At 36.4% G+C, this 27,436-nt stretch overlaps 14 protein-coding genes across 14 annotated transcripts; 5 read left to right on the top strand and 9 right to left on the bottom strand.

The window, feature by feature from the left end:
- Window positions 1-25: 25 nt before the first annotated feature.
- On the top strand, window positions 26-391 carry FG386_002425 (uncharacterized protein; the record flags this gene model as incomplete). The annotated part of the gene is made up of 1 exon (XM_067341787.1): window positions 26-391. A coding segment is annotated over one exon (366 nt), but the record flags the coding sequence as incomplete, so codon positions are not given.
- Window positions 392-960: 569 nt separating this feature from the next.
- On the bottom strand, window positions 961-2,064 carry FG386_002424 (uncharacterized protein; the record flags this gene model as incomplete). The annotated part of the gene is made up of 1 exon (XM_067341786.1): window positions 961-2,064. The coding sequence occupies one exon, from the start codon at window positions 2,062-2,064 to the stop codon at window positions 961-963; it is 1,104 nt and encodes a 367-aa protein (XP_067198486.1).
- Window positions 2,065-2,566: 502 nt separating this feature from the next.
- FG386_002423 (uncharacterized protein) lies at window positions 2,567-3,805 on the bottom strand (the record flags this gene model as incomplete). The annotated part of the gene is made up of 1 exon (XM_067341785.1): window positions 2,567-3,805. One exon carries the CDS (start codon window positions 3,803-3,805, stop codon window positions 2,567-2,569), a length of 1,239 nt encoding a protein of 412 aa, XP_067198485.1.
- Window positions 3,806-5,953: 2,148 nt separating this feature from the next.
- FG386_002422 (uncharacterized protein) lies at window positions 5,954-6,967 on the top strand (the record flags this gene model as incomplete). The annotated part of the gene is made up of 1 exon (XM_067341784.1): window positions 5,954-6,967. One exon carries the CDS (start codon window positions 5,954-5,956, stop codon window positions 6,965-6,967), a length of 1,014 nt encoding a protein of 337 aa, XP_067198484.1.
- Window positions 6,968-7,761: 794 nt separating this feature from the next.
- FG386_002421 (F55F81) lies at window positions 7,762-11,304 on the bottom strand (the record flags this gene model as incomplete). The annotated part of the gene is made up of 1 exon (XM_067341783.1): window positions 7,762-11,304. One exon carries the CDS (start codon window positions 11,302-11,304, stop codon window positions 7,762-7,764), a length of 3,543 nt encoding a protein of 1,180 aa, XP_067198483.1.
- A 743-nt stretch (window positions 11,305-12,047) lies between these two features.
- Window positions 12,048-13,730, bottom strand: FG386_002420 (mitogen-activated protein kinase 2; the record flags this gene model as incomplete). The annotated part of the gene is made up of 1 exon (XM_067341782.1): window positions 12,048-13,730. One exon carries the CDS (start codon window positions 13,728-13,730, stop codon window positions 12,048-12,050), a length of 1,683 nt encoding a protein of 560 aa, XP_067198482.1.
- A 647-nt stretch (window positions 13,731-14,377) lies between these two features.
- Window positions 14,378-14,945, bottom strand: FG386_002419 (uncharacterized protein; the record flags this gene model as incomplete). Its single annotated transcript, XM_067341781.1, has 3 exons — window positions 14,378-14,550; window positions 14,611-14,803; window positions 14,892-14,945. 3 exons carry the CDS (start codon window positions 14,943-14,945, stop codon window positions 14,378-14,380), a joined length of 420 nt encoding a protein of 139 aa, XP_067198481.1.
- A 686-nt stretch (window positions 14,946-15,631) lies between these two features.
- Window positions 15,632-17,215, top strand: FG386_002417 (thioredoxin reductase 1; the record flags this gene model as incomplete). Its single annotated transcript, XM_067341779.1, has 1 exon — window positions 15,632-17,215. One exon carries the CDS (start codon window positions 15,632-15,634, stop codon window positions 17,213-17,215), a length of 1,584 nt encoding a protein of 527 aa, XP_067198479.1.
- Window positions 17,216-17,459: 244 nt separating this feature from the next.
- Window positions 17,460-17,902, top strand: FG386_002416 (uncharacterized protein; the record flags this gene model as incomplete). The annotated part of the gene is made up of 2 exons (XM_067341778.1): window positions 17,460-17,856; window positions 17,898-17,902. The coding sequence occupies 2 exons, from the start codon at window positions 17,460-17,462 to the stop codon at window positions 17,900-17,902; spliced, it is 402 nt and encodes a 133-aa protein (XP_067198478.1).
- A 162-nt stretch (window positions 17,903-18,064) lies between these two features.
- FG386_002415 (Maf protein like) lies at window positions 18,065-18,682 on the bottom strand (the record flags this gene model as incomplete). The annotated part of the gene is made up of 1 exon (XM_067341777.1): window positions 18,065-18,682. One exon carries the CDS (start codon window positions 18,680-18,682, stop codon window positions 18,065-18,067), a length of 618 nt encoding a protein of 205 aa, XP_067198477.1.
- A 796-nt stretch (window positions 18,683-19,478) lies between these two features.
- On the top strand, window positions 19,479-20,074 carry FG386_002414 (uncharacterized protein; the record flags this gene model as incomplete). The annotated part of the gene is made up of 2 exons (XM_067341776.1): window positions 19,479-20,031; window positions 20,064-20,074. The coding sequence occupies 2 exons, from the start codon at window positions 19,479-19,481 to the stop codon at window positions 20,072-20,074; spliced, it is 564 nt and encodes a 187-aa protein (XP_067198476.1).
- Window positions 20,075-20,352: 278 nt separating this feature from the next.
- FG386_002413 (uncharacterized protein) lies at window positions 20,353-21,669 on the bottom strand (the record flags this gene model as incomplete). The annotated part of the gene is made up of 1 exon (XM_067341775.1): window positions 20,353-21,669. The coding sequence occupies one exon, from the start codon at window positions 21,667-21,669 to the stop codon at window positions 20,353-20,355; it is 1,317 nt and encodes a 438-aa protein (XP_067198475.1).
- Window positions 21,670-22,356: 687 nt separating this feature from the next.
- Window positions 22,357-26,073, bottom strand: FG386_002412 (secreted insulinase-like peptidase; the record flags this gene model as incomplete). The annotated part of the gene is made up of 1 exon (XM_067341774.1): window positions 22,357-26,073. The coding sequence occupies one exon, from the start codon at window positions 26,071-26,073 to the stop codon at window positions 22,357-22,359; it is 3,717 nt and encodes a 1,238-aa protein (XP_067198474.1).
- A 570-nt stretch (window positions 26,074-26,643) lies between these two features.
- FG386_002411 (40S ribosomal protein S6) lies at window positions 26,644-27,309 on the bottom strand (the record flags this gene model as incomplete). Its single annotated transcript, XM_067341773.1, has 1 exon — window positions 26,644-27,309. The coding sequence occupies one exon, from the start codon at window positions 27,307-27,309 to the stop codon at window positions 26,644-26,646; it is 666 nt and encodes a 221-aa protein (XP_067198473.1).
- Window positions 27,310-27,436: the final 127 nt, after the last annotated feature.

The raw sequence follows: 27,436 nt of genomic DNA, 5'->3' as shown, positions 1-27,436 counted from the left end.
AGATCAAGATCAAGATCCAAGTCAGGGATCCAGTTCCAGCTCAGGTTCCGGAGGAGATCAAGATCAAGATCCAAGTCAGGGATCCAGTTCCAGCTCAGGTTCCGGAGGAGATCAAGATCAAGATCCAAGTCAGGGATCCAGCTCTGGTTCTGGTGGTAGTCAAGATCAACAAAATTCTGTTGATAGAAATCAAAAAAAAGAATTTCCTTCATTCAAATCAATTTTTGGTTTGTTTTTTAGAAAAGGTGGTTCAAAAAATAAAAAAGAAAAAACTTCTGCCGGTACAGATATAGATGACACTTTAGAAAGGCACAAGTCTCCTCTTTCACTTTTGCGTTCCTCCACGAATGGAAATGGGAATAATGAAAGTAATAAAAACGCGTCAACTTAGACTATCTATTAAAAAGAAGAGTGTCACTTTTACAAAATATAGATGAATGAAATATGAGTGAATAAAGAAATTGTAACAGCAAAAAGTTACCTGTCAATGATGTAAAATATTCTTAATATTCCATGTAAACATGAAAACACAACTATTATATTTTTTCAAGAGCAATATAGAAACGGATTACCAAAAAAGGTAATACTATAAAAATTACATGTATTACTTTCTGTAATAATAAAAATGAACATCAACATGTTTATCTCTATTTTCAGGAGAAAAAGAAATGACTTGTTCCTTTAAGTCTATTTGGTTCTTTTCTTAACTTTAAACACGTCTTAAAGTATATACAACTATTAAGTTTATACATTTTCTTACAATTTGTTTTTGTCTTCCAAATTCACGTATATTAAGTAAGATACTTAATATAATAATGAAAATAATACTTCATAATAGAATCCGTTCAGAAGATAATTAAATTTTTAAGCAAAATATCACGATTATTGCATATACACGATGACCTCTTATCGGTAAAACAGATATCCAACAATTAAAATAATAACAGTTTACTTTCACAACTAACGTCTGCCAAACCTTTTTCTAATGGTTCTCATAAAACGACTAGTAAGACCACGAAAGCAACCTTCTTCTCGCACAGTTTCTTTTCTAGATGCTTCCAGTCTCTCACTAGCCTTTTTTATATCTGTTTCTAATCTCCTACATTCCAAATCTTTTGTATAAATAGCTGATTCAAGTCCAGCCAATCTCGATCTAAATTCCTCATCAGATGTATGACCAGTGCTACTTACACTAGCTTCAGTCTTTTTAACAGTTTTAAAAAATTTAAACAGAGTTCCTAAATGTTTACGTTTTCCTTTACCCACATCTCCATCTTGAGTTTTATGTTTACCTTTCCCCTTGCCTTTAGTAGTTTTAGATGATCCAGATGCAGCTGTAAAATCAAGTTCTGCCTTCAATTTTCCATAAGAATACGACAATAACCCCAACTCTTCCAAACATTGTTCAAGACTTCTCATAAGTTGTTCAAGTAATTGAAGTAAATGTGGTTCATCACTTCTATTGATAGACGAGAGAGGTTTATCAAGTAATGGATTTCCTTCAACAACTCTGAGATCATGATTAAGTCCTGATTTAGATAAAGTAATCTCAATTTTACTGCATTCTTCTTCTTTATCAGCAATCCTCGCTTTTTGAATGCTTATATTTTTCTCAATTCCCAAACATTGTCGTTCCTTTTGATAAGCATCATGTCTTGCAGCGTTGAAACTTTTAATTGAATCACTCAAAGCTTCTCTCAATTTTGTACATGTCAATTCATCAAAAACAGGCTTTTTCCCACAATACTTCTTAAGATCTTTTTTAGTATCTGAAACAACTTTTTCTTTAATTTCTGAATTTTTCTTCAATTGATCATGTTCTAGTTTACATGTTCTTAGACTCACCTCCAATTCTTTCAATTCCTCTTTTAACTGAAAAAGTTCCTCCAAACAGTTATTTAATGATTCGTTAATTTGATCATAATTGTTTGTAAACATCAAAGGGTTTGAATGACCACCTTCGGCCTTTAATGTTATAAATGAAACATTACTAATTTTATTAGTATCACAGCCAAAGTCATAATATAAAACTATAAACAAAGATACAAAAAATAAATACCTCATCGTCGATTATACGCACTTAAATAGTTAAACGTGAACTTCAAATGATTGTAATTCCAATTCAAGACAGGAAAAAAAGGACCACTTTTTATTCCTGTTGAAATAATAGTGAAAATAGCATTTCTTTATCAATTATATAAATGTTCAATAAGCTCTTAACTGTGCCTTCTTTCTCTTTTTTCTGGTAAAACCTTCCTATTTGCAACTTTTATTTGCTGTTAAGCATATCACAAGCTATTGAATATGTTTTGGCGGTAAGCCCCATATGATATTTATATTATATCTAAAAATTATATGATTACCCTAGGAACTTATGGAAATATGTATGATAAATTTTGAAACTCTATTAATCTTGGTTTTCTATGTTTAGTTTTGCTATTTGTGTCACTTTTCATACATTCTAGCGAGATATGTTTCCAAATAAGACCTGTTTTCATCAATATTTTGATTTAGAGAACGAATAACAAGATTCTAGTATCATTATTATTTTTTTATAAATTTAAGTTCAAAGACGCGTTGAACTAGTTCTTCGTGTTCTAAATCTGTTTCTTATCCTTCTCCCTAATGTTTGAAGCGACGTACATAATCTAGAGAAGCATCCGCAACATCTTGTATGTCGTGATGACTCGTGTTCAGGTTGACAAGTTCGCGACTTTTCGAGTCTCTCTTTGGATTTTTCTATATTAGTTCCTATTCTTTTACATTCCTTCTCCTTTTTGTACAGTATTTTTTTAATTCCACTTAATCCATCCATCAAACTAGCTAATTCTGACTCTAAAGATGCTCTTTGTTCTGTTGAACTGGAAGATGCACCTTCATCACTACATTCGGCTTTAGTTTTGACCTTACGCTTAATTTTAGTAAACAGCTTAACTGTTTTACCGCTCTTGCTCTTGCTTTTTTCCTCTAACTCTTGTATCTCTCCTAGTTTTTCTTTTATTTCGTCAATCTTTAAACTTTTCTCGCTTAGTCTTTCTGAAAGTGATTCCAATTCTTTCTTGCATTCATTAAATTCTGACTCCAGAGTTCGTATCAGTGATTTAATTTTATCTGAATCATCACTAGTAATGTCTTTGAATGGTTTTTCCAAGACGTATGGATCTTCAACTACGTTCATTTCGGATCCATGTTGACTTAAATACCTCCTCTCAATTTCAGAACACTTCTTATCCAATGTCTCAAGTGTTTTCTCCAACTTCTTTATTTCTTTTTCTATGTTTTCGCACTTTCTTTCATTTGAGTGAAATTGCGAATTTAGTTCAACCAACTTTTTTCTTGAACTGAAAATATCGTTAGCCAGTTGTTCACATTCCTCCGATCCTAACCTCTGTTCTTGCTTTATTTTCACGCCTTTATATTCTTCCTTGCAATGCTTATCGTAAAATATGCATTTTAATTGAAGAGCTTCACCATGTTCCACGTATTTTGACTTATTCTCCTCCAACTCTAAAAGACAACTCTCCAAAAAGATAGAACTTTCTAATATTAGTTCTCTAACTTTTCTCATTTCCTCTAAACATGACCTAATGCTTTCTTCATCTACAGGTCCATTTAAATTTGGAAATGTAAATCGGGGTAAATTTGAAGATAATTTAACGAAAGAAAGTTGTACACTTCCCTCATTCACTGGAATTCCATTCTTAATGTGAAAATAGTATTCATTGATGTAATAAACACATATAGAAACGATAAAGTATGCTAAAACAAAACCGAATTCATAAATTCTTTGTTTTATATTAATCATTTTTCTCATTCCCAATCAACTTTCATATTCACACATATATCAAAATAAAAACTATAGCTTTTTCTCAAATAAAATTGTAAATATTAATCACTGAATCAAAATGCAACTACCTCAAATAATACTTTTGTTATTCATTAATTGTCTGTTCATATACTGCATCTAGTTATTTATTATTTTTAAATTAATCATAGTGGCGCCACGACTCTCGTGAATGATTTTTTAAGCAATATCAAATAATTTGTGAATAACAAAACCCTATGTTAAGAAACACATTAAAGATTTAGATCTGAATTTATAATCGAAAATAAATGAGAACATACATAATTAAATATCAAAAAACTACAAGCATTGTGGAAGGTATATTTTAGATCTTTTGATCGAATGAATATAATTAGCAAACATATTAACCTTGTACTCTCTCAAACTTGCATTAAAAAGTATACAGGTTATGTGACGCAAATCTATCATAATAATAACTTAAATAACACACTTTTTCACGTCCACTTAAGAAATAAATTTGAGAATAAATTGAATCTTTAATTATATTAAATGTTTAATTTAAATAGTGCTGGAAACACTCTCTTCCTGGATACAATGGTTTGTGAGTGTTGATTATTTTGTTAGTATTCTATCTTTACTTGTTTTATTTGTTTATTAAAAGTCTAGAAGCGTTTGCCTTCTCAAATTCAATCTCTCATTTAAGTCAACTGCTTCAACAAATTTACTCTACATTATTTCACATTTAAAGGTGCAGATACATGTGGATTTCCAAACTCGCTAGTTTTTACCTTGTTATTTAAGATACTGCTTTATATTCCCCACATAAATATAAATACACACACAAAAGGGGTGACTTTTCAAACAAAGTAAACTGATATTATACACTAAAATTGCGACTTAAGCGTCTACATCATTAAGTACAATGCATAAACCAAATGCAAAACAAGGTACGAAATGAGATAAATTTATTTGCTTTTTTCAACTGTAAAGAATCACTTCACAAATTCTATATTGTGTTTCCCCTTATATATTCCTCTCGGCACTCTCCAAACGCCAAAACAAATGTTCGCATTTGAAATAACCAGTAACAATGACACTCATTCAACACGCTAAATCATAAAAAGAGTAAGACAAGCATTTAAATTGAAAATTCAACGACAAATTCAGTCTTATTCAATTAACACCTCCTCCCCCTCCCCACCTATTTCTGTATCACACTACTTTCAATGGGGTTTAATGCGCAAATACTGCAAACAGATAAGAACAATAATAAAATAATTGCCCCTTTTCGCAACTAACACACTTCTAACTGTTTGTCTGTTTATCTTTTCAATAAAACAACTTCAGAACATATTCACAGCTAAATTAAATGTGGATACCAAAAAAAGACCCGTAAAATAATGTGCATGTGCTTTTGAATTAAATATAAACACACAAGCTTAGGAAAAAAGGAAGGAGTGTTTGTATGCAAAGCAGCGTTTATAATAATTCATAGAACAGACCTCTAAGTAGTGTTAAAATAAATGTGTATTTACACTTTATTTGTCATTTTTGACCATGAACGCAAACAAATAAAGCACACGCATAACACATCGGCAAACAAGAATCCAATGGCAACTCAGTCATCCCCTCTGTGTCACCTGAATGTTACAAAAATAGCAACTTGAAGTAAACAAAATCATGTATACGCAAATATCTCATCATGCTTCTTTTTGTTAACTATGTTTATATTTTATTTCTCCCCTTTTTAATTATTTACTGTTAATAAAGCAACATATAAAAATGTAGACGTGTACATATAATATGCCAGATATTTGAAAATTTCACTCAAAGAAAGGAAATAAGTTGAGAGTAAATTAAATGTGAAACAAAGACTTAGCGAAAAAATTGTGTGTGTGTGTGTTTTTTCTTTTGACAATAACTAGGTACTCTAGTAGAAAAGCTTCAAGGATATACTTTGTACAAAGTTTTTGAAGAAGTGATTTTTAGTGTTTATTTGGTTAAATACTTACATATGTGTGAGATGTGAACGTTTAAATGATAAATCAGTTTTGTTCTTATTTATAAAATTAATAAAACTTTTTGATTCTTGAGGGAAGAGGTTTTATTTTTCTGGAGGATTGTTCCTTTTTTCAAGTGAGTTAAAAGATGGGTGAGAAGGCACCAATTACAGAATCGAAGGAAATAATAATCATTGAGGCAGATGGTGAAGTTCAGCCAAACCACTTTACTTTAGAAAAGAGCATTATAGACTCGCTTCCAACTTTGAATGACAAGAGCGGATTTGGACCCATTACAATAGTTGCAACAAACATAAACAATAAGTTCAAGAAAAGAACATACACTGGCAGTTTTGAGATACCTGTGTATGGTGAGAACACCCATATTATTTTCTATGAAATTGAGTTAAAGAAGTACATTCTTATATACATTGAAAAACACTTTGTTGGAGATATAATTGGAGTAAACGGTAAGGTATATATAAATTTTAACAAAGACGTTTTTTGTTTGAATAAACTTGAACTTAAAAAAAACAACTCGGAAACAATATCAACTGAATGTCCATGGGGAGTCAATATATTCTTGGAAGAAGAAATTTCGTCTTTCAAATTCGTGCCTGAGATAATTAAGTCATTTAGACCACAGCTGCCTCCAAATGACTGGCATCCAATAACATCCACAACGTTTCCAACAAATAGAGACTACATTGAGATAATAAAGTTGATAAAGTCGAATAGAACTTTTACTGATGACTCGTGTTTCTCAAACATTATTCATGACGGAACCCCTTCTGCCTTGTTGTTCATTGTAGATAATAGATACATGGCTATTTTTTTGTCGGAAAACCACTCTTATTCTTACGACAAGCAGTCATTCACCTTACACAAATCTGATGGTTCATACTACAACATTTTCAAAGGCTTATTAAGAACTGAAAATGATCTTAAAATTATAACAAACGCTCCCTGGGGCAATAAACTTTTATTTCATGAGGATTTAAACATGATTAACGATACTATAAATGAAAAACTCAATTCATTCAATTACCCTAGCATTACTATTGGGAGCTACGAAGAACCTCAAAATGGGTTTTTTAAGAAATTTCACAGAAAAATTAGGAATTTGTTCACCAGATTTATTGGAAATCTTGCTGTAACTTAAACAGACCTCTTTCTTCTTCATTTAACATAATATGCGTGCACCTTTTGATTACTATTCATCAATTTAATAATAATAAAACAAGTAAAACTTGTAATTACAACCTGTACATGACCTCATCCACTTACATTTTTTTCATTATTTCTAAATATTAAATCGCCAACGAACAATCGAAACCTCGTTCTCATTTATTACACTATTGACTAATGGTACATGCGCTTTAAAATCCAGCCACATTAGTTACCTTGGAATTTATACTTATTTGGTGGTAAATACGCCACATGCAATTCATCGTCTTTTAACTCTACATGTCTGTTCGGTTATCATTAAAGCAAAGCAGGAAACGCTACATCATCATAAAATGCCGAAGCTAAGAATTTGAATTTATTAATTGAATTGAGGAACAACTAGAACAGAATCAGACAGACGTACTTTTACAAAGGTGAATTTGTTAATATATAATACTAGTTATGTTTTGTTTTTATATACGCTTTAAGACAGGAAAGACAGTTTTGCTGTAGATGCTTGACTTATTTTCTATCACTAGATTCCTCTGCTAGTACCAAAGTAAAAAGTCACTCTAAAAGTGCCTTGCTTTTGTCTGAAAATACAAGTAGGAGCTAAAGGTAATTATGGTACATTAACGCTAAATATGAATTAGAGTATATATGTTTGATGTGTTGTTATCTTTATTTCTATTCCTTTTATTTTAATAAAAAAAGGGAATTTTCTCATTTAAATTAAAAACAAAACCTATTGTTCACTGAAAACAACACTAGGTATGCAGTTTCTGCCTTCTACTTGATGTAGTCTATGGTGTTTCCCCGAGAATGCTTGAGATACGAGCCTAATTGTATGTCCTGAATGCGATTCTTACTTAAACTGATGTCAAAGTTCTCGTCGCCCTTAATCATTGGAACTCCAGACAAATTGCTGATGTATTCAGCGTGTTTAGAGCCTTTTCTGATCCAATTTGTGACCTCTAGTATTAAATCGAAAGAGTGAGAAGGCATTCTCCCGACCATAGAAAGAAGAACAGGCAAAACAACGGCTCCGTGGAAGATTCCAAATCCAACAACCATAATCATCATCTTAAAGAATACAGTGAATATATACGAAGAACTCCCGGAGAGAACTACAATTCCGAGGAACGTGGACATGGCACCGTGACACACAGGAGCTCCCATAAGTCCAAGGGACTCAATCATTCTATGATTCCTTGTTTGTCCATAGCAGTGTGAAAATGTATATGTCATTAGGGTGGAGTAGTCAACTGCAAATCCCATTGACAAGAGTAAATTAATCATGCTGACCATATTTAATTTCACGTTCCAATAATACATAAAGCCGAATAACCCAATATCGATACAAGCCATTAATATAATAACGAACAACCCAGACATTAATTCAGGTATTAACATAAGAGTAATGAGTTCAATGGCAATCCCACAACTTAGCATGTTTGAAAAACATTCTGACAATATTCTAAGATCACTTTCATAAAATATCATCATATAATTGTAAGCCACAACCTTAATAGGTAAGGCTTTGTTTTTCTCCTCCTCCTCGCACAGGTTTCGAATTGAAGTCATCCAATCGGCTTTTTGCTGTGAAGTAGGCATCCCCTTGGCCAAAAGTTTAATTCTGTATGTAATTAGCTCCTTCTCTTTCCACACAAAATCAAAGGCAAACTGTTTGTAGTTGCTTTCAGGATTTTGGTAAAGCTCGTGATACAAAGCTTCTTGAAACTGTCTCTTATTCCCACTTCTGAGTTTCGAAGTTAATTGTTGATTCTTCATAATACTGTAAAGGGGATCGATTACTCTTTCCGTTGAGTCCAACATTTCCAAACGTTCAACAAAGTCAAATATTCTGTCCTGAATACTCAGTTTCCACCACTCAAGTTTTTCTGGAAAGTATATGTCAGTAGGGACGTCGTATTTATTAAAATACCTAGAGAAGTCATTGTCGAAGCTCTTCAGATAGCTGGATGGGGGAGGCAAGTCTTTGAAATCCAGTCCACTTTCCATTTTAGTGAATCCGTATATGGAAACACCGAGAAACGCTATCCATATAACTATAACCATAAACTTAACTAGTGGAGTTGCCATTATCGGTCCTATGTAGTGCAACATCATTCTTCTTGTTCCTCTTCCTACATTCCCGGTCGGCTCTGCCAACAAAGTTTGCAACAAATCATCGATATCCGTACATTCGTAGTCCTCCTTAGTGCTGTGAGAATCCTTTACTATTTGCATATTGCCACAGCTGTTGTTCTTTACTACAGTGTTTTCCGGATTTCCGACCGTGTTCGAGTCGATCTCCTGAGTAACCAAATCAAACCCCCTGCTGTTTACGAGATGAGACTCGAACTGTTGTGAGGTCTCAAATGTAGACTTGAATGGCTTTTCGGAGTACTTGGATATTAAAGGTATGTGAAACACCTTTTTTCTGAATTTTTGAAAAGGATTTGCGTAAATCCGTTCGCCAAATTCATTCATATCGCTTTGTGGATAAAGAGTAATATCGTACTCATACAAGACCCTTGAAAGGTTGTAGCTCACAACGGCAAAGGAGTCAATGTTGTCTATAGGAATGGACATGCCTTGACTTTGATTCTTATACGCCTTTATATCATTAGAGGTCAGCTTTGGGAGACCAAAAATGTGCACTCTTCTCATGGCCTCTCTCTTCGCATCTAAACAAAGGACTGGGAACATGAATATAAATACATATATATAAGTAAATATAATGGATGCTGCTGAGAACAAACAAAAGTTTCTAATTGATAAATAGGGCTCTCCAACCGCTCCTATTGAAAACGATACAAGACCAGTGCACATTGTGATTGTAATCCCGATTACACTGTCCTTTAAAGCCAATCTACATCTTTCCTTGGTGCTTGGAATAGTGTAGCCAGTTGAATATGCATTGACTATAACGAATAGATAGTTAACAGCCGCTCCCATAATTAGAAACGGGGTAACAAGGACCGTTGGGACGAAGGAAACCCCAAATATTGACATCAGTCCCATTCCAGAGGCGAGTCCCAGCAAAGCTGCAAACAAACCTGCAAGTCCACTATATGTTTTCATTTTATATAAATCAAAGCTGAAGTTGGCCATGGCAACGTAGAAAAACAACAACGCGAATGTGAGACCAACAAGCAATATGTCCGAGTTCTCTGAAGTGGATGCCTTGAGTTCGTCATCTCTGCTTCTGAACGCACTAAATGATATTCTTGCTCTACCCCAGTCTCTGTTATCCTTGAGAATGCTCACGAGTGATTGCTCCCAAAGCAAATTCCTATTTAAATTATCAGGTGTTCCGTCCTCAAATATGTCATAAACCAACAAAAACGCTTCGCCTCCAACAATGCACTCTATTTTTGCCTCTGAGAACTCAGGTCCTTTTTCAGAACTGTAGTATCTGTCCGGCGAGAGTATTTTGGATATCAAGTTTGTGGGCAAGGTCTTAATACATGGTTTAGTTTTCATTTTTCCTATAATGTAGTCCGGAATGAAGGCCTGCTTCTTTAAATTAAATACAAATCCATCCAACATGTACAGTTCCGGATCCTCGCCTTCTCCCAATATAGACTTCATGTCCAAGGCACCTGCTTCCACTATACTCTGAACGGAACAGGTTCCAAACGAGTTAACCGTGCAAATATCGTTGTAGGTTAAAAACTTATCGTGATGGAGAGCAAGCGGATCTGATTCGTTTTTCGCATCTGGTTTCCCTTTTTCACCAAAATAGTCCTTGTTGATCTCTCTTTCCTTCGTATATCCCTCAGACTTAATTGGAACGCCCACTCTTCTCCCTCCAACCGCGTCCAGGGACTCACCTCTGATTAACTTGTTCAGCTGAGAAACTATCTCAATGAACTCCCATGTAAATATGTTCTCACCAGGAGTCTGAGATGTGACTACGACTAACTGAGATCTGCTTCTCGTGCTGCTAAATAACTGGTCGTGAAGTTTTCCGTGATCTCTAGCGAGACTGTACGGAAGAGAATATAATTGTTCAGATGAATCTATCCATCCTGGTATCCCAGGGATAAATCCAATGCAACACAATAAAGTCATGAAAACAGATGCCGCAATGAAGTACCAGGGATACTCATATATAATACCTCCGAATGTTCCAAATTTGTTAGCTACAAAGTCAACAATGTCTGGCTGTATACTTGCTAGTTGCTTCAAAAAAGTACCTACCTTTTTCACGCGAGTTTTGTTTTCACTGTCTAAACCGTCCTTCCTTTTGTCTCGGCCGTGTTCGTTTCCACTGTAATTTACGCTCTCCACACACGCTATTTCCTCATTTCTGTACACACTCATCTCATCATACTACTCACTAAATCCTGTTAAACTCTCGTTTACATGACAACACTCCATTTCCTTGATCTTTATTTCCACCCCACCCTTTTGCTCTTTTGTAACAAGCATACACCTCCTGCCTATATAGTTAAATTTATGCTTATTTTACTCACTTATCCTTAAGTCAGACAAAACCGTTAGCATTATTATTTTTGATTTTAAATATTATCAACAATATCGGGTAGCCTCAGGTATTTTGAGATCAACAATATTTATTTTTCGCTCTCGGAAAAGAGTAAAAAATGATGTCTGGAAAGAGGAAAACACAAGGCAAACACTAAGACAACCTGAATCAAAAATGATTTGAAGGGAAAATCCTTTCCCCTGATTTCTGGTCTGCTCTGCAACCTACCACTTAAGCTAGCCTGTCAGAACCCACACTTATTAGAAGGGTAGGCGAACAAACGGGTGTTGCAAAATAGAGCGGAAAACAAAAGAGTTAGAGAAAACACAGAGACAGTAGACATACAAACGATACAGAGGCAGAAACACTTTGATGAGTTTAAAAATCTTAAATGGAGCGAGCACACTCAGAAAATCTAAGCGAGAAAAATTCTGTCCAAAATGTTAATTTAGCATTAATCTTTTTGTAGCAGCAGTCCAGGCCGTTTTCGGTTTTCCTCAACTGATCGGCTCAAACTGCAAGACCAAAGAAAAATTGTAGTGTATCTCTTAACAATACTCCAAAGTACTATAAATTAAAATCATTCCAATCCCATTTTTATCGAATCTGGAATAACCAAGTCTGAGTAATAACGCTGAATTTCTTTAAGGAAACAGTACCTTAGTTCCTTTTCAGACATAGAACCCCAATCGTCAAATGGTAGTGTCACTTTTTCATCTGAAATAACTTCAAGTTTTTCATTTCTTATATTCTTAAACAAAGGATGGCTCAATGCCTCGTCAACAGTGATTCTTCTATATGGATTAAAAACCAACATTTTCTTAAGAAGATCTATCGCCAGGTTTGATGCACCAGGAAATCTTGTTTGTAAATCAATTCCAGAACGCCTGTTAAATATTCTTATATACCTTTTAGCGTCTTCTTTTTCCAGCATTTCTATGTCCTCCTCCTGTGGAGACCCTAGTACGTTGAATATCATATTCAGTTGATCTCTGTTTCCCCTGATTTTAAATCTATAATCCTCGCCATTTTGCTTGTTATCTGGAGAAAGCGGAAAACAACTGCTTCCCGGAAACAATGGACTTCTATCACTATAATAGGCGACGTTCTCCTTTAACATATTTAAAAGCTCAGCAAATATACAGCCAACGCTCCACATGTCTATTGCCTCTGTGTAGTTCTCCTGCAATAATATTAATTCAGGTGCTCTGTACCACCTTGTCACAACGTGTCCAGTTAATTGTCTTTTCAAAAATCTCTCCCTCTCTTGACCGTAATCATCGCTCTCTCTTGTGGCCATCTTGACACTCTTTTTCTTGTTTAGATTACTCTCAACTATCGGCTTGACGGTTCTAGCCAAACCAAAATCACATATTTTAACGCCGCAATCCTGGTTAACCAAGCAGTTGGCAGGCTTAAGGTCTCTGTGATATATACCTGCAGAGTGAATGTACTTCAATCCAACCAATAGATTGTACAACAAAGTTTTTATGTGAAGTTCTGTAAGATACACAGGCGTTCTAAACAGCTTCTTGAAATCACTGTCCGCAATCTCCAATACAAGATATATCTCATCAAAGTGTTCTTTATCCTCCGGAACACAAATTTCCAAGATCTTAACTATATGATCATGGTTTAACCTGTTCAATATTGCTATCTCTCTCAGTATTCTTTTACAATCTACCAAGTCCTCAAACACTCTGTGTATTTTCTTAATTGCTACCAAACGGTTCTCCTTGCTGTCATACGCCTCACAAACGTGACCATATGAACCCGTCCCTATTAAATGTCTTACTTGATATCTCGATGGTATGCTCCATTTGTTGTGAGGATGAGGCAGCGACGAGTTAGACAATGATGAGGCTGTTGTAGATGTCGACTTGCAATTCTTTATATTACTATTATTGTTTTTATTGTTATTGTCATTTTTAATGTGCTTGTGGCTGCGAAATTGTGTATGATTGCTTTCAGCATCGTTTTGAATTAGGTGTACGTTGCTATCGTCACTCTTAACTGTATCCTCTGAATTTAAGCTTCTGTCCCCCGTTTTCTCATCTCTAAATACACTCAGACACTTTGCCTCCTTTTCAAAATTTGTGTTTACCTCAATATCCTCAAACGAATTCTTGCTGTTACCTATAGGCACTACTCTTGTTTGCTTTTCTTTATTTTTCAAAGCTCCTACTTCCATTAAATCATCTGAAATTATCTTTTTCTCACAAGTTCCCAGTACCACGCTATATTCACCCTCAGAGTACCTCATTTTTTCTATTCACACTCCCTCTGATTAAAAGAAGCTAGAATGAAAACAAAAAAACGACACAAAAACTCTGCCTTTTTGTGTTATTCCCAACCTTTTTTCCCTTTATTTTTGACCGATTATCAATGCCGGTATCTGCATGCGACAGGCAAGGGAAAACCGGCAAAATAAAAATAAATTAATCGGCGCGGAATCGAGACAAATTCAAACCTTAATACCAGAAAAAAATTACATTAAAATGTTCTTTTCTGAAACCAGATTTTAAATTTAAAAAGGCAACATTTGTACTTGCCGCTTCTTTCTTTTGCAGATAGCATTCCAACCCTGACACTTACCGTAGTCATCTCCCTGATGCATATACCGGGTAAACGCAAGGCCATTTTTAGCAGTGTTTAAGAATAAAATCCGGCCGTTTCCATTAAGTTATTGTTATTTCAACCATATAAATGCAGCTTTGTCTCTGCTGAGGTTAGTCCCATTGCAGTTAACTTTGAGATCGTCATATTCGCGTTCTAGAAACTAGCATACATGTCACTATCGTATACCGCAAACTCTCCGTTTGAAAGAGGGAGAACATAGTAGATAGTATAGCTGATTTTACAATATAAGAAACTTCCTGGTTTGTCCACTTATGCTTTGTAAATCCTTCGTTAAATTGAGAATATTTTTTCTACCTCTTTGTCGAAAAGCAAACACCTAATTGGCATATCAAGGTCGTGAAAAGGGTTCTTTAGAACGTAGTCTGTGTATTTCCGATAAACTTTATGGAGTAAATCCTCCAATCCGTGTGCTTCATTGCTTGCGACTAAAAAAAACCTCAACCCTGAAGTAAAATTGATAATTTTAAGCTTTTTCCTAAAGAGAAATTCTCAAAGAAAATTACCTGTTAGAGTTTCAAAACACTCCATTCTAAAGTAGTCGGTAACTATGGAGTTAATACCTCTGGGACTTTGAATTATTTCATTTGATTTCTTTGTTTTCACTGGCGATATTTGCCTCGCAATTGTACAGAGTCCATGAAAAGTGGATGCAAGTCTGATTCTGTCGTTAGCGGACAACTTGATGTCGGAAAAGTCCTAAATAAGACATACCAAGGGAAACAAAGTTTATTAATGTCAAATTTTACCGTAGATTCGCTTCTACTCATCGTCTGCAAACACCTACCTTTTGGTATATTAAACTTCCATTCTTGTTATTTATGTAGAGAGAATAGAACATTTACACATGCTCCGGAACCTCCTTCACTCTTGTCAACGACACGCTCCTCTTTCTTTCTATTAAATTAAACTAAATAAATCAATTAAAAACCCTTATTATTGTGTGCCCTCTGTCACAACTATCTTCTATAATTATTTAAAAGGGAAATGTGGCGCTAAAACGCATTAATTCTATTTTTGGAGTTACAAGGAAAACAAGGATTACATGAAGCAATTTTAAGTGGAAAAGAGTGAGTCGACTTGAAACACATACTGTCGCGGTTTCCTTATGTTAAAATTTGTGTGAATTAACGTGGATACTTCTCGAAACACGAGAAGATTCTGTTTCAGAATTATTAATTTATACAATTCAGGAAAATATCAAGGAATCTATAATATTGTTTCACTCAGATGCAATCAACATAGCGAAATAATACAGCTCAGATAAGTACTTTAAAACAGGAAAACTTCTTTGAAAACATAAAACAACAATACCTCAGGAAAGTCACAACTACTTTCGTTCGAAGCTCGCTCTTGGAGTTTAATTGCTTTAAGAGGGCGCACTGGTTCCTAGAAGTTTGTTGTCTTCACATCTGAGCATCTTTCAACCTGACAATCGTAAATAAAACTGACTTTTTTGTTCAATATAACTAAACCTGAGACTTTTCTCCGGCATATGTATATCCTATTCGTTTGTGATAAAAACATATGGGCGGGAAAACCAAAGGCAAAAATTTGGAAAGGGTATTTTTTATACTACTAGTATTAAACTTTGTTCAAGTATACATGACGGGACTCACATTTGAATATGATCTAATAGTTATTGGAGGTGGTTCAGGAGGTTTGGCCGCTGCAAAAGAAGCCTCAAAGCTTGGGAAAAAGGTCGTTTTGTTTGACTACGTAAAGCCTTCAACTCAGGGAACGAAATGGGGATTGGGTGGAACATGTGTGAATGTCGGATGTGTTCCAAAGAAGTTAATGCATTACTCTGGTAACATTGCCAATATCATACACAATGACTCCGGTAGTTTTGGAATGAAGACATCTTCAGATTTTGATTGGGAGAAGCTAACAGAAACAATAAGAAACCACGTTAGAATGTTAAACTTTAGCTATCGCACAGGTTTGAGGGTAAATGGTGTTGAATACATTAATTCCTTGGCTAAACTGGAGGATGCTCATTCTGTTTCCTACAACAACAAGGGGAGCCAAACGGTGATCACTGGTAGACACATATTGCTGGCAACTGGTGGGCGTCCATTAATTCCAGAGAGTGTTCCCGGAGCACTGCAGTATTCAATTACTTCAGATGATATTTTTTATCTCCAGAAAGCCCCTGGAAAAACACTTGTTGTTGGAGCCTCTTATATTGGACTGGAAACCGCTGGTTTTTTAACCGAATTAAATTTCGATACTACTGTGTCTATGAGATCAATTGCTTTGAGAGGTTTCGACAGACTTTGCTCAGAAAAGGTTGTTGACTACATGAAATCAATCGGAACTAAATTCAAAGCAGGAGTCATTCCAATCAATATAGAGAAGGTGAACAATTCGCTTAAAGTCACTTTTAGTGATGGTACAAATGAAGAATACGATACGGTTATGTACGCAACTGGAAGATATCCCGATGTTAAAAATCTTAATCTGGACAGTATTGGTGTTGACACAAATGAACTTGGCAAAATAATAGCTCCAAAAGACGTCACTTCTGTTCCAAGCATATTTGCAATTGGTGACATTGTTGAAGGAAGACCTGAACTTACTCCTGTTGCCATTAGAGCCGGCGTTCTTCTTGCAAGAAGACTTTACGCAGAATCAAACGAGTACATTGACTACGATTACATCCCCACTACCGTATTCACTCCAATTGAATATGGACATGTTGGACTCTCTTCTGAAGCCGCCATTGCCAGATACGGTGAAGACGACGTTGAAGAGTTTCTTTCTGAATTCACTACTTTGGAGGTCGCTGCTTCTCATAGGGAGAAACCAGAACATCTCAGAGAAAATGAAATGGACTTCTCCCTGCCTCCTAACTGTCTCTCAAAACTCGTTGTTATTAAGAGTCTTGGAAACAAAGTTGTCGGATTCCACTTTGTTGGACCAAATGCTGGCGAAATTACTCAAGGATTCTCTCTTGCGATAAAACTCGGAGCCACAAAGTCCGACTTTGACAATATGATTGGAATCCACCCAACTGACGCGGAGTCATTTGCATACCTCGAAATCACCAAGAGGTCAGGTGAATCTTATGTTGCATCCGGTGGATGCGGAGGAGGGAAATGCGGTTAAAATTAGTCTTGCTTTGCTTTTTTATTATTTATGTAGAAAACTCTTTTTTAAATGCTTATTTGAGTTACTTGTCAACATTTACAATTCAGTGAGGCGGTTTGAGACTTGATTTTTGTCAATTGCTTGCACCGTCTTTGTACATAATATGTACATGTAAAAGACAGGAGTAGAAAATTTGCAGGCTTGTAAAAACCTACTCATGCGGCGCCATTATTTCACACCCTATGCAACTATCTACATTTCGATGAATAATTTACTTCAGGGATACTCATCTGAAGACGAGGAGGCTTCTGCCTCTTTGTCAGATCCGGCTGCTATTTTGAGCTCTTCTGGTTCACTAACAAGAAAATCTACTGAAGAGGAAGGTGCCAATGAAAAATTTCCATCCCAAAGTGAACAAAACGCAGGTTTAACTACAGGTAAAAACTGCAATATCTCCAGGAAAAGGACCTCAAACTCAAAAAAGAACAAATACCTTAAAGAGTTTTATGATATCTCCTTAAGTGAGGGTGTTAGAGTTCTGAACGCAAAGGACATATTGAATGAAAGTGTCGACAAGGAAAGAGAAACGAGTGTCAAGAAAGCAATTTCAAAAAATAACTGGAGATCTTCAATCAACCAGAAAAGAAAACATCAGGTGAGTTTGTATAGTCTATGGATAAAACTTGTCTGCGAAACCCAGAGTAACAACCAATTTAACCGAAATCCGTGTTTGCCGTTTACTAAAACATTGTAGATCACGTGGCTGCTGCAGGAAGCAAACCAAAATATTGACGATAAGTATTCTTAATTAGCTTTTCTCAAGAAACCGAACGCATAAACAGGGCTAAATTGTTTAAGTTGCTTACGTCAGTTATTAATCTTTTTTTGCTTTATCGACATGTCTATAAGCATTCGAGTTTTAAGACCGGAGATCCCTAAAATGCTATCGTTACATCCTTCAATTTTGTCAACGTATTTCTCCAGAAAGGGACAATCAATAGCGAATCCTCCACATGAATGTCCAATTATTTTTGAATTGGTAGATATATAATCAATTATTTCCTCAGGTATCTCTTTATAGTGGACTCTGGAGGTTGAAACGTCGCTTAGCCAGGCGTCTGTAAAGAAGTTGTATACGGATATGCCAGTTATACAATCCACGTAACTATTGCTATATGATTTGAGGAACCTCCTTTTTTCTTCATAATCTTTAGGCTTGTTTCTAATTTCCCCGTCCTTGTATGCAACTGAATCTGCAGAAATCACAATTACTTTGTCAACTCTTTTCTTGAAATTCAATTTCCCAATTACTGATTCTAATTTTGAATCAGAAAGCTTTTTCACTAACACCAGAGGATCATTTTCCAAAATGCTTCTTTCGTCAAAGTCCGACGAAATCGTCTCTGAAACATGGATGTTCGCTCTAGACAATGTTTTCTTCCTTATTTCAGAACTAGAACCTAGTATTATCCTGTATTCCTCCATTTCCTATTTCAGAAAACGAATAAACAAAACACTTGTTCCTGATCTCCTATTGAATATTATCGCCCTTTACCTGTCACTTCCTATATTGGCGCCACTCAAAGGGGTATTAATCAAGGCATATTTCAACTCCTCGAGCAATTAATACAGATTGCCAATCTAAACTTTAGGCGAGAACTGTTATGAAAAGGAAACAAACAAACTCAAAACGTCAGTCAAACTGTTGGCGACTCCATTACTTTTAACGCTGAAGCCGGTGAGTGTCCACCAGAGATCACGCTTCTTTAGCAATTACAAGCCAAAAAACGGTTTTTTTTTCAAAATAAACGCAAGTGACTTAGAATTTGTGTTTAACCCTAAAATTCCGTTCTGTTCCAATACGGTTTCTCCGAGTGTGCGAATTTTTTATCTGCATTTCGTGCTTAATGCTAAAATTCAATTACATATTTCATATGAAAAAATATGCACTTGAAATGCTAATTAATTTACCGCCTAGTTACATGTACACCAGATAAACGTCAATGATAACCAGGAGAAGAGATGGGATAGTGAATAATGTTTAAGTTAACAGCAATCCAAGTGGTTTCTTGAAGACTTTTTTTTTCGTTATTGTTATTTTTCCGTTTATTAAAGACGTTGAATCTCGCTGATATGCATTGATCAGTAAATTTTGTTTGTGAATAGCACACTTTAAAGGTCAGTGCAATGGATTTTTAAGTTTGGCAGCAAAGCAAGGGTCTGAATGTGAATTTGTTACTTTTCGCTTCGCTCTAGAGTTAACTCCTTATAAGTGACCAAAATGAGTTATCAAAATGGAGTCGTTAGTGAAACAATAAACAATGAGAAGAATGTTGAAAAGGGGACTAGAATTGTTGTGAGCTTAGTCGAAACACAGGGAAGTGGAGAGGTGGAGGATGACTTCACTCAAAACACAGATTTTCACAGTGCCATGGATCATGAGTGCGATACGAATAGTTACTACGACTTGGATGATTCAGGTAAAAACCTGGACTTTTCACTTGACGATACACAAGGGTTATCGCCGGATAGACTAAACGCCAACTTACTACGTGAAAACTACGTAGACTCCACCAGTAGAGTCGTAACGAGCAAAGGTAGTGACTGCAGTTCCATAGAAAGCATCTCATTTGAAGATGAAAATAGAGAAAAACCTAATGACAGTCTTGATATCAAAACAAAACCGGCTTCAGAAAACAATAATTTAAATCTAGAAGAAGGTTCAATAGGTTCTGCCTTGATTAGGGGAATTTCTTCAACATTCAAAATTATTGAAAAGAGAATAGGCGTTCCAAAACTTGAAAAACTGCAAGATTTAAGGGAATTAATTATTGGTAAAATAAAAAGCAAAGTTTATCATTCACAGGCCGTGGATGACAATCCCAAAGTTGACTTTTTCGAGGACAATTTTTCCATATTTTCGTCTTCTAACTTTGTAAACAAAGACTACGCCAGCGACGATACACAAAGCAAAGAATCGATTTTAAGCATTGAGAGCATAAGATACTGTCACTTTCACGATGACAATGCCAACCCCTGTGTTATAAACTAAACTCTCAACTATACTCGGTACTGTTGTACGTAAAGTTACGTCAATATAGTGAAAAAAATGAAAATGCTAGTTATTAGAGTCAGGTTAAAGATTCCAATTGAAATTATTCAGAATCAACTGTTAAGTCAATAAATTCACATCTTTGTGACATTTCATTAATGTCCTCTTCGTTCTCCGAGTGCGATGAGAATTTGTCACAACTTAGATCTGTAATGTTTAGGTGATTATGACCCATGTTCCCACTCTTATCTGCATCCCCAATTCCACTACATTGGAGGTAAACGTCGTCAATCAATGAATTTTTCCCATCCATTTCAACCTTAAGGCCCATATTTGCGTTTCTTTTGTCAAATATATTCGAGTCTGTTAGCTCTTTGCTGTTCATCAATGAGTCACTAACAACTGAATCTTCAATGTCCCTGTTCTCAACCTCCCTCTCATTCCTGGACTCTAATCCCATAATATGTCTTGACTTTACTTCCGACCACATGTAAGTTTGGAAACAACACGGACAGGAAACCTTTTCTGGAATCAAAGGAGCGGAAACATCTAACAGACTATTTTCGCTATTTGCTTTGTAATATTCACCCCAAGGTTGTATACAAGAAACGTGAATATTCATGCCGTCACAACAGGGAAACATAATATACTTCCTGTTGTTTTCTATTTTTTGTTGACAAATTGTACATGTATTCCCAATATTACGCTCCTCTTCCAAACTAAAATAAGCTGAATTGTCTTGAATGTAGGACGCAGTTTCATGACTTCTGTTGAAACTAGAGTTCTGAATGTCCTTAAATGTGTTGTAGTCGCATTTTAAAAATTTAGTCCCATGCTCGTAGTTACAGTCTGATCCGTTGTATGTGAACATTAGTAGTGAGTTTACTGTAATGTTTGTTATTTTATAATCGTTTTGTATTTTACCCAATTTACTAATATACTCCACGATGATGTTCTCAATATTATTGCTCAAAACATATACGTTTAAATTCATTTCTTTCCAAGGAGTCAATGTCACAATACAAACCAAGATCCATATTCTTTGTTGAATGCTCCATTGTCTTTTATTCAATATGGTCTTAGTACTGACCTTATCATCAGACTTCGCCTTTTTTTTCACAATCTTCCACGGAATCATATAATCTCTTGTTGCTCTACATATGTTAGGATGTTGCCATGCCCATTCAAACCTCAAGGCCGAAATGCGATCCGGGAATCCACCCACACACACACCTATTTCCCATGGCGTGCCTGACTTTGTTTTTTTCGCACCGTTCTTTATCTCACCATTGTGTTGTCTCAACCTTCTACATGGGTTTAATGAGTAACCTATGTAGCTCGCTTTTTTTTTTGCCTCCGATGTAAGCAAATAACAAAAATGCGAAGAACCAAAACTCCCACATTTCTGCTCACATTCCATTATTTATATGGATTCACCTCTCTGTTCGTGCGTACTCTGCGTGCATTCATACATATACCATGTACCTCTCCTTGTTTTAGTTCTTCCTGCTTATTCCGCTCCCAACCTCTAAAGAAACTATTCAATCTCAGTTCTCCGTGAACAACATTAATCGTGTATCATATCCCTAATTTCAACAAAACCAGGTCATTTCTTTCCGTTTTAAACACGTTTCCATCCCCCTCCTCGTTATGAATTTTTTACTACCTCTTACAATTAAGTACCGAATATAAAGAATTTGGCGGGAAACCGAAAACAATAACATTAACGCACAGCGTAATTCTGGTGGATCTAGAAATGATACTTAACGGCATCATTCGAGTTAGGGAGTGTGGAGGCGAGTTTAGTTGCCGTATTCGCTGATTATTCGAGAAATGGGTATAATTATCTTGGATGGAGAGGGGACAGAGAGGTCACACAGTGGATAGAATTGAAAATTATGTTTAACTTAACTAACAATGTATTTTATGTATTTCAGAACACGGAGACTCAAACAGGACCGCTTCCGTGTTCGCGTTCACAAACAGTAGCGTTATTCACCTGGTTCTTTACACATTTGCGTCTGTTTTCTCCCTTTGTTTATTCAAATCGCAAACGAGAGGATCCGAGAGCTCGTTAATTCAATTTTCTTGACAACCCATTAGTAGTCTACATTTTGTTGTGATTGCACATTCTCTTCTTAATACCCTTGTTTCTGTTGGCAATGTCAAGTAATCTCTCACCGTTTTTGTTTCTGCCAAACGAGACGTTTTTCCCGAAAACGCTCAGTAAAGACCTGACTTGTTTCGAGTCTTTCCCACTGGCAATAACAGCGTTCTCTTCGTGAACAGTGCACTGTTTGTCTTGGTCATAAGTAACGTATTTTCTATTGGTTCCATCTCTGGAAAATGCGTTTTTTGTGCCTCTTAGGTTCTTATCTCCACTCTCGAGAAGTTTAATTTCCATAAAATTGGACAGTCTATTTTTAACTAAATCCACACACTCTTGGTTTGAAGGTGGTTCTATGACGTTTAGTATTCTGTTTAGCTTGGTCTCGGTCTCGCCTTCATGTTTGTCTTCGTTATTGCCTATAAGTTCGACGAGGACAATACGTCTACTTGAATTTGATGACTTATCAATAAGACTTTTAAACTTGTCTATATAAATAGACGGGTCGGAAATGAACATTTGAGTTGCGTCTTCAATAAGTCTATTTTTCTCAAAACACAATTCATGACTTACTATCAACTTTGACATGTAACCAACATAATTTGAAAATGTATCCAAAGCATGAGTCGAGAACTGAGAAAGACCGAACCACCTAATTTTGTTCTCAAACTCTGCCTTTGAGGATTTGACTAGATCTTCTTTGAAATCTTTGAAAATAAGCTCAAAAGCAGAGAATAAGTGACACGTTAGCGTGCTTGGGTCTTTCTCGACAGTTTGCACTCCTGCTATTAAAGACATGGAAGGCGTTCTATAGTCCATAGAAACGAATGCAACGTACCCATCCTGCCATTCTGTCCTTAATATATCGTAAAACTGGGAGTTGGTCATTTCTCCTATTGAGTAATATATCGACGAGTCTATTAAATCGACTGGCGGTGTGACAAAGTGAGCTACTACTGCATTGTTCATGTCGTCCGAAATTGGATTCTTAATGGTGATGTGAACGTCTTTTTGAAGTTCAACGACACCATCTTGAGCCGTTTCTGAATATGGTATTGACTTGAGCACAAATGAGCTTTCAAGCATTCTAACATATTTGATCGCATCATCCGGCGTAATATTGCCAATCACTATTGAGTCTATGTACCCCAAACTTAGAAATCCACCTTTAACTCCTTCAAGATACTCCTCATATTTAATCTCAGAGCTAAGGAGAGCATCTCTTAGTTCAATTTGCGAATAATAATTCGACAAATATACACTGTAAGCTATATCGGATGCAATATCATATGCCATTGCCTCACTCAGATTCAACACATCCAATTTAAGACGCTTTAACGCATTTTCAAACTCCGACTCAGTGGGTGGGTTTTTCTCACTAACAACTGAGTTTTTTATTTCATTTATTATATCCGCAAAATTGGAACTGTAGGACTGAATATTAAATACAAATCTTCCTCTGTTAAATATGATATTCGTTTCCAAACCACACGATATTTGTGATGAAAGAGAGAAGGTGATGCGTACGTTTTGAATAATAGCATGTATTTTCGCCAGTAAAGCTCTTCTTGTATTGTTTTTGATATCCTCGTTTTTAAGTCGCTGAACGAAGGTTATACTTATTGTTGGTGTTTTGTGAATTGGCCCCTTCCAAAATATATTTAGTCCATCCTCTATGACTAATGGACATGGAACAACCAAATCCTTTAACTCCTTTCCAGACACTTCTTTTCCGTTCTCTTTATATGTGGGACACCTATCGTTTTCTACTTTAACAATTTCCAAATTTTGTGGGACACAAGTTAACAGTTCTGAAATACTAGAAAACTCCTCTTTGCCATTCTTTGCTTTATTGGTTTCCTTAACTTTATCAAAAATACTGGTTCCGTTCATTATTTTGATTTTGGATACAGAGTAGTTAACTTTGTATGGCTCAAAGTAGTACCCACTCCCGGGTTCGTCAATATCAACGTCAGTTAGCTTTATCACCTTCATTTTTTCTGGTCTAAGAGAGTCAACAAACGCCTTTAGAGAGTTAATCTGCGAGGAACTGAGTTTCTCAGCTTGCGTTATATTGTAAGGCTTAATGTATGCTGACAAGGCAATTTCAGGTTGATCTGGAAAGAATAACATATTCTCAGCAGCCTGAGAGACAGTTGCTGCTATGTTTCTATTTTCATCATATAGATAATCAATGTTAGCCATACTTGAGTAATTCCTGTAAAAATTACTTATCCACTTATCATCCTCACTATTTGAAACTTGCCCAATTAGATTATTAATGTAATTTGAGACAATATCCACAATATGCTTTGTCGTCTCGTCTGAGTCATCTGTGGCTGTAAGTAGAAGTCCGTAAATGGAATACTTTGAGCTTGTATTGTCAAAATACTCCAAAGTTGAGGCTAATTTGTCTTTCTGTAGTCTGTTAAATATTGAGTTTGGACCTTGGTCCTCGAAATAATATTGTATCAGCTTAAGCATTTGCCATTCAGCGTTGTTTCTCATTATGTCCAAAGAGTCTTCTAAGGAATCCCAATACACAATAATTAAAGGAGGTGACGAATCACCCTTCGGGAGTTTGATTAAATTAACCATAAAAAAACCGTCACCGGCACCGTCTTCGTTTTCCCTATCCTTACTGCTCTTCTTTTCGACCTTTAAATTGCCAACTCCTCCTGATGAATCAATGTCAGAATTAGCTTTTTGATTGGGATAACCTGTCCCAATTTGAATTTTCTCAAGTGCGTCCTCCTGGCCACTGGCCATTGGAGACAGATTGCCGTGGATATTAGTGAATTTGTAATTTCTTTTTTTGTCGGCCAAAAGATCCTTTTCCGCCTGAGTGTCAGACGGGAATAAAGAATCTACGTGATCCACGATCTTTTTCAACTCTGCCTCTGACTGGGGACCCATAACCACCAGTGATATGTTCCCACTGGTATAGCATTTCTTATGGTAGTTTACCAAGGCATTCCTAAGGTCAATGTTGTTTTTAATAGGGTAATCATAAAGGGTTTCTTTGCTGCCCGTACCAAACTTTCTAGCAGGACACTCCTTTGGAGATAAGTGAAGCGCAAGCTCAATCATCACCCTTATTTTATTCGGGATATTCTTCTCGTGCTCCTGATTAACCGCATCTATCTCCGACACTGAACTGTTTTCATCTATGATAGGTTTTACAAGCATCTTCGCGAAGTAGGACATCACGTTCTCTAATTCCCTTGGAATTGTAAGAATATAAAATACGGTTGAATCTGCCGTAGTGTATGCATTTGAAACTCCGCCTTTTTCGAGCAAAAATTCGTCCCATCCTATTGGATCTGGATTGTCCTCGCTACCCAAAAATGTCACGTGCTCCATTAAATGTGCCAAACCTGGAATACTCTCGGGGTCTTGGTAATATCCACATCCTATTCCAAATGAAAACGCGGACTCCAACATACTATTGTCCGTGATCAACAAGGCATTTATTCCCTTTGATGTTGTATATGCCTTCTGGTGCAGTTCTGGAGACAAACTCTGTCCCGAAAATTGCAAGAGGCCGGTTCTAACTCTCAGTGGGTTGAAGTAGTTGCTAAACTCGTTCTTTTGCTTCACATTCAATTTTTTTGCATATAAATTCCCGTTCTTGCCCTCTTCGCCTCCATTGTAGTCTAACAGCTGCAGGAAAAGCAGGGCAAAAAGTCCAAACGTCCTTGGAATCAAGCGGTTCATCCTGTCAAAGCTTCTCTCGACCCTTTCTATGCTTCCCTTCTATTCATCCTTTGCTTGTTATTAAACTTAGCTCTAATTTAAATGCATGTAAAATTTTGCCGCCGAATTGCGGCAAAGGCCGTGTCATATTTTACTCGTTATTCCGCCATGGTTTGTGAATGCCTCAGCCGTGCAAACCGAAGCTTGCTTGCTGAAAAAAACGTGTGAATCGTCAGCTCCTTGGGCTAATTGTGCATTTCTGTGGGACTGTCAGCCAACACGTGCCTCTGACCACCGCCCAGTCCGTCTCCAGTTCCTAGCGAAAGCTACTGTGCGCAGGGATCCGCGTTGCAGCTGTTCTGCCTCCAAAAAGAGCAGCCTGCGTTCCGCAGCTTCCCAACAGGACTGCAGAAGCCTGGATGGAGAAAAACAAAGAAAAGATGAGAAACCGCTCTGTTTTCAAAAAATACTTATTAGAAGAAGAACAAAGGTTTTATAGGCAATAGTAAGAAAGCTAACTTTCAATTGGTGGCGTTGAATAGCCGGTGCTTATTGGACATACCGTACCACCTCGGTCACCACTCAACTCCCTCACTTGCTGCTTTCGTTTTTGTTTCTGAGAGACTCGAGTAACTGCTGATATTCCTTCTTGGCGTTTGCTGAGGCAACAGAACGCTCTCTCAAAATACGTCTATACTTCTCTTTCCTCTGTAGGCGTTCTTTTGTAACAAGACGTTGAATCTTAGGTGCCTTGGTATTGTTCTTGCCTTCAATTTTCCTTCTAATAACGTGTTTTCTAACGTCCTCGGACGGGCCAAGGTTGAAGAGCTTGCGGATCTTGGACGCCCTTTTCGGACCAAGACGCCTCGGCTTCTCGCCGTCAGTAAGTCCCGGGATGTCCTGTTCTCCCCTCTCAACGATAACCAAACTCAATACCGACAAATCGTGGCTAACGATGCAACCACGCACCGACTTCCTCTTGAGTTCTCCAGTACGGCGTGGTCTGTAGCACTTCATCCCCTTCCTAAAGAGAAGTCGGACGCGATTGCTGGTTAAAACGCCCTGCATCATTGGAAAACCTTGTTTGTCATTTCCACCCGTTATCTTCATTATATATCCCTTGAATTCGTCCCCCAGAAAGCTACAGTCAAGTTCAGCACCAATTCTTCTTTCAAAGAATGGCAGAAGCAACTTCTCATCATCGACTTCAATGCATTTTTGTAGTCCCGTAGTAGGATTTGCGATGTTCAGCTTCATTTTTGAGACCTCTCAATCAACCAAGAAATCAAATTTAAAGTCACTGCTCAGATCAACGCTTACACTTACTTAGACGCCAACTAGGCAAGCACTTTCCTTCTATTCCAGTTTTGGCGGCTCTCCTCGT

The sequence above is a fragment of the Cryptosporidium ryanae genome, assembly GCF_009792415.1.
Source record: "Cryptosporidium ryanae isolate 45019 chromosome Unknown contig_42, whole genome shotgun sequence".
Classification (NCBI taxonomy): Eukaryota; Apicomplexa; class Conoidasida; order Eucoccidiorida; family Cryptosporidiidae; genus Cryptosporidium; species Cryptosporidium ryanae.
The sequence above is the reverse complement of the archived record's forward strand: the minus strand, read 5'-3'. Positions and strand labels throughout refer to the sequence as shown.